General features: G+C 41.1%; 1 protein-coding gene across 1 annotated transcript in view; it reads left to right on the top strand.

Annotated features, from left to right (window-relative positions):
- Nucleotides 1-10,613, top strand: part of SPAG6 (sperm associated antigen 6) — a 46,835-nt gene that overhangs the window by 8,446 nt on the left and 27,776 nt on the right. Inside the window, exon 3 of the mRNA XM_085318322.1 lies at nucleotides 16-111. Within this exon, the coding sequence (XP_085174448.1) occupies nucleotides 16-111 (96 nt within the window). The remainder of the gene's footprint in view (nucleotides 1-15; nucleotides 112-10,613) is intronic.

The following is a 10,613-nucleotide window of genomic DNA, read 5'->3' as shown; positions in this document are numbered from 1 at the left end:
GGCGGCCGCCCGCAGTGTTCGAGCAGTACCAGCGCGCCCGGACGCAGTTCGTGCAGGCCGTGGCCGAGCTCGCCTCCAGGTCGCAGAACATCGAGACCCTCCAAAACGCAGGTACGCGATCCCCCCGCTCCCCCACCCCCGCGCTCCGCGGCCGCGGAGCTCCGCGGCGACCCGCGCTCCCGGCGGGCGGGCGGCCTCTGCGCGGGGGAAGCCGCGGGGCCGGCAGGTCGCTGCGGATTTCCCCCTTTTTTTTTTTTTTTTTTAATCTTTCTTTCCCGTAGAGCCCCGGAGCGTTTGCGCGCGGGCGTTTGCCCGCTCCGCGGGCGCGGTTGCCGAGCCTTCTGGGGCGAGACGTGGCAACTAATGACCCTCGTCGGTCCCGCGCGCAGGTTGCCTTCCTTGTCTGCAGTTTTAGTTCTGGTTTTGTTCGGAGTTGTAAGCGTCTCCGGCTATGGTCTCCTAAGGATTCTGACTTTTTTCTTCTTCTTCTCTTTTTTTCCACAAGGGAAATCTGCCAGCGTGATCCGTTTCTTAATTTACTTCCCCGTGCCTCCAGTGCCGTTTTATGGGCAGTAGACAGAGCAGAATTCGTAGCGGAGCTAGCACTGATTAGCAAAGGAAGCTGTGCTTCAACCAGTTTTTGCTAGCTTCACCAGTTACTCGTACATCCCTCGGTGCTTTTACCGACAGATGTGCTCAGCTTTCAGGAGATTCGCTTTTGCCGTGCTGCTGTTGGGGGATGTCATGAAGGAAACTGGGAACTGGCAGCATTAGGAGCCGGTGGGGCACTCCTACCGGCTGCTGCGCTGCTGGCGTCCGGCTGAGCTGCGCCGCTCCTTCCCGAGTCCCTTAGTAAAAAGAGGAAAAAGAAGAACCGCTGAGTAACTGACATCTGAAAGACAGTTTGAAATAGTGCTAAAAAGCTGGACTTGCTTTACCATATGGTGTTCATGAGTTGACTGTATTTTGTTTTATCATGATTTTGTTTTTAATACTTGTTTCCCAGATCTTTTAAAGTTGGCAGTCGTTTTTTTTTCCCAGATACAATGGAAACAAACAAGCAGACAAAACCCCAAGAGGGAAACTGGTTCTTTGAAACTGCAACTTTGTATTAAAGTTATTTTGTAGAAAATTGATCACTTAAGTTCTTGTTATAGACTTTCGTTATGGGAGTGACATAGTGATTCCAGGCCTTTTACATTGCCTTACTGTTTTTTTTTCCTTTTAAATTTTTCAGTGGTTTATTGCTACTGCTTTAATTTATACAAATTATCTTTGTTTATTAAATGTGACATTTTGCTGTCAGGAATAGCTTTTATTTTATTTGTGAGAAAAGACCCCATATGTCTACTTACAGTTCTGGCTCTAATATCTGCCCACAAGGAGAGAGAGGGAGAGTACCCATTAAAGCTGAGTTTTTACACTTAAATACTTTAAAAATGCAGAAAGTCTCTATTTTAAGAATGCAAACAAAATGGCAGACTAACTTTAATTGCATTGTCTTTTTTGTTCTTAAAATAATTTTTTGATGTAATCTGCGTATGGCTTTTCCTCAGAACTGGTCTGATGCTTGTGTAGAGGAAATAAGCTGTTCAGAGGCCTGAAACTTTATTCTGTGTGTAGCTAATGTTTGCCCTGAGGGTTAAGTGTGTAAGGAATGCAGAATCAGACCCTGGGGTACTAGTTTGGAAAAGTGCATTTGTGTAGCATATGATCCTTCTTGGCTTGTTCTGGTACTGASCTGCTTTTTCAAAAGCTTCAAATGTTTTCTAAGATGCTAGGAAAGAGGGTAATGTTTGCAAATATAGTGTTTCCTTTCAGAAATTATTTGAATTACTGAGGCACACAAATATTTAATTCTGTTTTGCCAGCTCCTGTCTTTAAGACCAGTTCATAATTATAGAGTTATAACAATCTGAGKTATGAGTTTTGACCTTTTCTGGATATGCCATACATGGGTTTTAAAACCTTGCCCCATAAGAAATGCAGTTAACTGCTTTAAAAAAAGGTCCAGTACAAATACTCTGAGATATAGCTGTCCAGCAGACAACTGGCATGCCTTTTATGGTGCTGATCTAGTGAGCTGCCTCTATTAAAATTTGAGAGCAATGATTTGAGAAACAAAGATATCTGTCCATATATGTATTTTTTATATAAATCTATATATAAAGGATGGGGACTACATTCCATTTTTTAGTGTTGTGGTGAGGAAAGTTAATTATTCCTTAAGGAGATCGCTGTTTAAAGAAGATGCAGAAAGTCTTTGCCTGTTGTCTTTTTTTCATTGGCATTAGGAGTCAAGGGCACTTGGCAAGRTTCTTCTGTTGGATCTCAGAGGTTGCCAGGGTTCAGTCTTTTTTCCAGCTGAAAGAGAAGGCAAGATTACATTGACCTGAATTTGAGCAAAATTGAGCCCTTAAAATGTACTTTGGTATACTCTTGCATTATTGGCCTTGGTTCATGTTCCCAGAATATCCAAAATTCAGACTGGTAACAGTGAAAGATCAAAGTGCTCAAGGAATAAAACATTTGATCCTATTTGTAGAAGTCCTTTTGATAAATTCTTAATGTCATATTAAAAATTAAATAATAGTTTGAGACCTGGTTCTTTGCGAATGTGTGTCTGRACCTGCTAACATTATGCAAGGTGGAAATGTGCTTAAAAATAACTGTTGACTGCACTATAAGCACTGCTTATACAGCATCAAAACAGATAAATGCAGCTGTATTGCTGCAAGTTAGGAGATGGTGAACTGCAGCTTGGAAGGGGAGCAAGTGGCTGAGATCAGAGGTAAGAGTTTCTTATGCTGATTTTGCTGCTGAGAAACCTTAATGTCTTGCTACTGTGGGGGCTCCTATGTAATCTGCGTGGACACTAGTGGGACTGACAAGCTGAAAAGAAAGCAGATCAGGCAAAGAAAGAGAGAGAGCCACTTTTTCCTGATACCTCTTCCTTCTGAGGCTTCTCTATCTGCTCACAGAAGCTCTTGGAGCACCCTTTTCCACTGAGCAARTCCTGAATTTGATTGTAACCAGGGACCTAGAATCTGGCCCTGGATTTCTGCTGAGATCCTTGCATGGCCCTGGCTCTGTCATGGTCAGGAATGTCCTGGGATTTTAGTCCTTTGCAGCACAGCTGCTTTCAGCGACAGAGACATCACTGCAAGAAACAATCAGATAAGTTCTATTTTCAGAACTTCTTCCCATATCTTTTCCAGCTCTCTGTGCTGCTTTGGCGAGTTTTGGTAAGGTGGTACCTTATGATTAGATTCTACCRTGAATAATAATTTCAGGATCTGTCCTTTGAATGTTTAATTAATGCTGATATACAGGGAAAAAAATGCTCCTCCAAATATCCTGAGTCCTTTTCATTTGATAAATATATGCTTGGAACAATGACAGACAATTCATTTATCATATCTCATTTCTAGAGGGCTCTTGACTAATGGGAGAAGCTACTCTGACAGTAACAGTTTTAAACATATTCTTTAAAAATAAATCTGTTCCTCTGGCAGTTACAGCTCATGAGGTCTGGCACTGGAAGGCGTCAGTGAGCCCCACAGCTCCTCCTCCTTCCAAGTTTTCAGATCCTAGAAACGGACCATTTTCAATTATAATGCCAGATGAACTTGAGCCCTCTTCCTTGTGCTGGGGGTCGGGAAGCCTTTTATCTTTTAGAAAATTTAGGAGAAAATGTGAACTGGCTCCAGTACATTTCTAAGAATGATAATCATTGAGAGCCTAGCTCTGCTTTCTTTTTATGCTTTGTGAAGTGCAGCACTCTGTAAATAGTCTCTGTGAAACAGAACTTTTTGCTGAGTAATTTATAAGTATGATAAATATGTCAGAATAAGACCTGTRTTACTTTTGGGTATTTATTTTTTTATTCTTTAATTTTTTATACTTTTTTTTCCTCACTACAGCTTATGGTGATGGGATTGTTCTTTTTAAGTTTTTCAAATTATCATTAGGTATCTYCCATACAAGCTGCACCCTCCTGCAGGATGGAGTCCTCTCCACCGCTTGCACCTTTGGTATATTTTCTTGTATCTGTTCTTCACAGTCCACGCTCGCAAGAGGCTGTAGTTTGGGGGCCAGGCTGACCTCCGTGTAACTAGGGCTTCATCACAAATGCTTGTGGCATGGCAGCTTTTCTCCTGCTTCATGGTCTCTCTCTCTCTCTCTCTCTCTCTCTCTCTCTCTCTCTCTCTCTTCTTCCCCCCCCCCCACTAAAGATGATGTCATGAAGAGCAGTTCTCTCGTAGCTCCAGATCTATTCCATTGGTCACAGTCTTTAAAAGCTGTATTCCCAAATTCTTGGAGTGGTTTCAGGAATCTTTATTTTTATTTTTTAGAAAAGGCTGTTTAGATTTATTTCCCTTGTACAACTTTTTGTTTTTTTTCCCTCATACTTCTTTCAGACTCCTCCTTTTAGTATACATATTTTAAATGTACCTATTTTAAATGTGCCAGTTGGACACTTGGCCCTGTGTAAGGAGGATCAGGTTCTGGGAAAGGATTTCAGGATGCAGTTCTGCATTTTAGAGAATATAAAAGAATGTGCTCTGATCACACAGTGCTTAGTAAAAAGCCTGCTGGGAGGATGGGATGTACAGGGCGGAAGGCTGTCAAGTCAGCTGCACGAAAAAGAGCTGCTCCCTTAAAAAAACATCTGTGTTCTTGCACTATCTGGATCTTGCAAGGGGGACAGACTCCAGTGCTCCTGTGTAGCCGGTTTCAACATACGGGTTTATGCACTTCATCTGGAGAAGGATGCACTTACCCTTTATGAGGTAAAAGTTTTGCTGAGCCTTGGTGGGTGGGAAATAGAAGCAGGAGAAGAAGTGGGAAAGACTTGTGCAATGGGGTCTGGGAGGCAAAAGGTCCCCTTTGGAGCTGTAGTAGGACAAATGAGGAGAGTGGCTGTTTCCCCGAGGCATGGTGATGTGGTACCTGATGGCAAAAAAGGAGACCAGGTGTTAAGGAAAGTATCAGAGGGATTACAGAGGAGGAGAAATAAAATGTTGCAAAGTCAGAGGACTATCTGCTTCTGAAAGTCAATGAGCTGAAAGCTCATGATTCCTTTTCTTTTCTGCCTCCTGGTCTGTTTGGAGGAGATTTTCAGGTAGAAAATTCAAAGGTAGAACTTATTGGCAACATCCGTTTCATCTCAGGAAGTGGCCTTTGGGAGGAAATAGCTCATTGTGACCACCTTGGTTTTGGTGTGTCTGTGAAGAATTATGTGGAAGTTTTGCTGGTGGCCGCTAGCTAGGCCTGTGAAGGGCATTTTCAGAAGCTCAGTCATCTTGAAACAGGCTCAATACTGTTCAATTAATGTGGAAACAGGGTCTGAGAAATGATTTTCCAGATCAGCATTTGAGGAAGGAGAAGCTTATTGCTCCGTGTTCCCTCAAAATTCTCAAGCCACTGCTGTCAAACTGAATCTGTGTTATGTTTCCCACCATCTGGTAATTGTGTTACAAATTACTTGATTACCCAGAGTCTGTTACCAAACGGCATTTATGTTCTCTTTGATATTTGAAGGATTCTAGTTGTGTTGTACATAGAAAAGTCACATTGCGGAGTCCTTTCTCGGGGTGAGTCATGCCTGAAGAATAYGTACTGGGGAGACACGTACCATCCAGCCTCTGGAAGAGGCAGCSTCAAGACAAGAAAAGGAAAGTTCTTTCTCACTCTTCATCTGGGAAAAGTCTTATGCCTCCTACTTTAATCTCGCTGCTGTGCTGTTTCTAGGAAAAAGTCATTGAAGATGGGGAGCAGTGATGAGACAAGGAAATAAAGTGCAGTTATTTTTGTCAAGTCATTGAATCTGACGTCAGGACTGCTGAAAAGTCAAGGTTATACAATAAATGCTTGAGCATTATTGTTAGTTCAGTGAATGTTCTTAGTGTAACAGGTAGCATACAAAAATGAGAAGACAACATTACATTAGATTCAAGGGGTAAATTAGAAGGACAGCATCTTCAAGGTAAGAGTATATCAAGGAGACAGTAAAACTAGCAAAGAAYTACTTTTATTTCAATTTTAAAAATTAAAGGCTGAAAAATTCTATTTTTAAGGAAGGAGAGCACAGGAGGGAAGTGGCCATCTTTAGGTGCAGAAATGGAGAGAATTTAAAACCTAGAGTGACATTTCTCTGACTTGTGACTTTTGACTTGCATTGGGGGAGTTGAGGGGTGGACTTGAAATTTTGCCAGACTTTCAGGTATTTTTCCCCTAAGCAATTGAAATAACCAAACAAAGGCTGCTATCTCCGGCATAGTTAATGTTTGTTTGGCTGAAGAAACTTGGAATGAAAAACTTGGAACCTACTGCTGYCCTGAGCTTTTTCCAGATAGAGATAGGCAGCAGCCAGCAGTTGGTTGCAAAAAGAAAGTGAATCAGGCCTGTGCACAACAGCTCCACTTGAGAAGTGTGTGCTAAGCGTGCTTCAGCTTCTGAAGTGTATCATTCTTCAAAACAATTGAGTGGGAAACTGAGGATAGAAAGGGGAACCATTCCTTGCCCAGGGTCAGTCAAGGTTACGTGATGCAAGAAAGAATATTTGGCAGTAGTTATGTGTTACCCTGTTTCTGAGTTGCTGGTGGGAATACTTCCAAAACAAATCTAGTCTAATGGTCTAAATGCCTTGTTTTGTGGTTCTTTACTTTCTGTGTAGCTGAATTAGTGAATTTCCCACTTCTATCAAAAGAGACTTATTTAGAAGAAGACCAACGAGTTCCCCTAAAGTTTTAGGCAAGGCACTGCTGCACCCTGGTCTATATGGCCCTATTCATTTAAGTGAACAGTTTAAGTTAGAGGAAATTGTTGGAAGTTTCCTATCTATTTTTCTGTCTTAAGGAATTGCTAAAGTAGTTTGATTTTAATTCAAAATGTTGATAGGAATCCTGGCTGGGACTTCTTTGGGCAGGAAGAGTAGACTATTCTAGACGGGACAGTCAAAGATAGGAAAAAATCAAATCGAGGAGATCACCAGAGAGAAAATAACTGAGCTGGGCCCTGGAGAGTAAAACCTCCTTCTGTGCCAGGAACATCTGTCCTTTTCAGCAGTGTCTGCAAAGCTTGTGGAAAGGTGGACATCTTTGCTTTCCTATGGGTGTTTTAGTAGAGAATATATAACCTCTGAGCAGCAGAAGTTATACACTCTCAGAATTAATGTTTATTTATCCTAAGTACTGTTAAGAGAGAAATACTCAGTTTACTGAAGATGTGACRACGCTGAAAATGATGAAAACTTGTCAAGCAGTTGGTCTTGCAGAGAGGTCAGAGGATGATGGATAGAATCTCAATGGAGAGAAAATAGACTGATTTTTAGATGATGTAGGAAAGGGAGATAGAGGCTGTTAATTACRTTCAATGTGCAGGCATAATCTAGGACTACACACTCAATTCACAGTTAATTTGATGTCAATATAAGGCTTGTACAGCAACAAAAATTGATTTTTTTTCTTTTCTTGTACCACCAAAGTGCTTGTCATGGTAATTATTTGTTCACTATCTTTTCTCACATTCAGGCATCACTTTGGGAAAATATACTCTCCTTCAGGGTCAGCACAGTTTCTATTAATTTCTAACTATTCTCATCTGTCCCTGTTTTTTCTTCTTTTCCTTTTTTTTAACACCATGTTTTAGCATCTTGTATCTTATCGCAAACATTTGCTCTCATTTCACTTTTCATCTCTTTCCTCACCTTCACTTACATTAGCTAAAATAATTTGCAGTGGAACATTTTGTGCTGACACTTAAATGTCATCACCATGCTTTATACTACAGTGAAATAAATGGTGTTGGTCATAGGGAGACATGCTGCCTGGCAATATTGTTTCAGGCTCAAGGTTTTTAGCATGYTTGAGAACTGAAATCTGTATTAGCTAATCTTGAAAATACAAATCATATAAGTCTCATATTYGGATCAACTCAAAGTGTATGTTTATGTAAACTTTTCAAAATGTGATTTTACATTTTGCAGTGTCTGGGTGTATCATGCAGGCCAGAAACATGTTGCATGGTCTGGGTCTAGCTCATGGGTTCCTCTGAYCTACAGTAATTCTAGTCTGTTAAAATATTTGCTGAATTTTGAGGACATCACCCTTTGTGCTCAAAGGATGAGAGAGAAAATGTACAATTACTATATTTTTCTCTTTGGGAGACTCAGAATACAAATCTTGCAGGATGACTTTGAGCGGAGATGCATACTTCCTGCTGAGACCAAGTGAGTTAGGTGTCAAACAGGCGAGAAATATTTGGCTGACGCATTTCTTTGCCATAAAATAKCAATTTCTTCAAACATAAACTTGTTTTGGAAATGTAGTTAAACAGAGAAAACTTTCGAGAGACACAGGTTCTTCAGTTTAGGATGGACTTATCAATCAAATCAGCACAGTCTGCCTGCCTCACCTCCTTGRTAGGGCTGGTTTCTCAATAGCTTAGTACTTACTTGATTTCTGATGTAAAAAAACCTTGAATTTGAACTTCTAATTCARTGTGGGGTTTGGACTATCTCCCACATCCTGGGTGAATGTGCCAGCCAGCAAGCTGTTGGCTTCCTAGGGACATAACACTGCATATTGAGGTGTTTTCTTTTTCTCAACCATTTTTAATAGTCTCTTTTCTATCAATAAAACTCAGGGTTTCTTCACAAAACAGAAAATTCAGTTCTGTATCATTTCAGTTTAGAAGTCTCAAATGTAACGTCCGTACCCTAAACACAAGTATCCTACTTCTGACTGTTCCTGCTTAAATATCTTCAGTGTAAAGAGTCAGAACAGCAGGAGGTCSCTCTAGGAATTTCAGCAGATGCTTGACCCTGCAACTTGTTAGAGGGGAAGAATAAGAAAATGCCCTCCTGTAGAGGGTGCAGGTGACTTACTGGAAGATAAGCTGACACTGGAAGATAGATGGTGTTAGCACTGTCATATATATTTTTTCCTCTCTTTTAATTTATCCTGTAAAGTACTTAACACATCTTGATGTGAAGCGTAATTTACTAATGAGAGTGCACACACCATTTCAGGGAGTTTGTGGGAAGATGGCAATCTGTTGGCCACATCCTGAAGTAGTGATTCCTCCAAGGTGCTGAGTGAACTCCCATTGATCTTGCAATGCTGGACTATCTAGACATTGACTGTTACTATGCAAGATGCCTGTTTCATCTCCTGTTGACTTTGATAGGAGTGTGAGCAGGCCCCAGCTATACTAGRGAGCTATTTACGTAGGCTCTACATACACATGTTAAGGTGATGCATGCTGCAGAGCCATTTTTAGTGCTTCTGGAGTGCTATTTAGACAACAYGTTTTCATCTCACTTTTCTCCTTTTATTGTGTCTCCCCATGAGTGAGACCTAYGTTCTTTTGGCTTGTGAACCTCCTGGAAAGTCATACCCGTCATGGCTGTGTAGCATCTGTTGGCAGGAGTTACCTTCCCAGAACAACATCATTACTGGTCGGCATGGCCTCCACAGTGCTTTTTTTCCTTGTTCAGAGCCATCTGTAGATTATTAGGTTATTTTCTGCTTGCTGAGAGCAATTTGATTTTTAAGGTAAAATAATAAGTGTTCTCTATGAGGATTTTGCTGCTGGTCAACCTGATTTTGTACTTCTAGGGTGCCTTGTATGAGCTATGAAAATGCCTTGATGTAGTCTCCATCCTTTTGGACTATTCCAGTCTCCATCCTTTTGGACTATTCCTAGCCACTCAGCTTTTCCTTTCTTGTCAGGATGTGTCTGCTCAACATCTCCTGGATGTTATATGTGAGACAGTGATCCCACCATTGTAGGTCTGTTGCACCCAAAGATCTTTGGTGCTGACATGGCTTACGAGTGCACACAGCCCTTGAGAAAAGAAGTCTTATTTTCTTCTTGTGCCTATGATCAATCAGCTAAATCTTTATCTGATGCAAATAAATCTAGTGGAAAACCCAGACAACTGAAAGAAAAATTTCTAATCTTACCTTGAATGTTCAGTATTCCAGTATAGCAGTTTTGCAGCTCCAGAGGGCCTTGCTTTCTAGCTGAAGTACTAAAGCTTGGAAGTATTAATTCATRCATCTGGCTGGTACAGGAGCAGCACTTTCAAATAACTATAGTACAAGTAATTTCCTCTCCTCAGTCCTTATAAATCATATGCTTTATGCAACCSTGTTCTTATTTTCAATTTTTTGTTTGCAGTTCCATTCTGGTTATATTAGAGTTTTCTCCATTGTCAAAGATAAAACTGATTCAGAACTGCTCCCTATTAAGCTATAAATCTCCCTGCATAGTTTAAGGATCATGAAGAATTGCCATGTCTGAYAGACCAGAGATTAGAGCAGCTCTTATGATCTAACCCACTGTTCTGCCTGCAATGGGAGACATACCTAGAYGCCTAGGGAAGACAATAAAACAGGACAAGAGTATTTGAGTATTTGCTCAGCCTCCAACTGTTACTAGCTCAGGGACTTCCTGAAGTATATATGGTTTCTGTGTATTTAGCAATGTCCAATGGACTTCTGTTCTGGGAACTTGTGCAGTCTTCTTCTGAACCTGTGTGAACTGCTTTGGCAAGAACTTCCACAGCTCTACCGTACTGTGGTGCTTTCTTTCTTTCTTTCTTT

Source organism: Rhea americana, unplaced genomic scaffold (genome assembly GCF_003343005.1).
Source record: "Rhea americana isolate MKP2758 unplaced genomic scaffold, rheAme1 scaffold_53, whole genome shotgun sequence".
Classification (NCBI taxonomy): Eukaryota; Metazoa; Chordata; class Aves; order Rheiformes; family Rheidae; genus Rhea; species Rhea americana.
The sequence above is the reverse complement of the archived record's forward strand: the minus strand, read 5'-3'. Positions and strand labels throughout refer to the sequence as shown.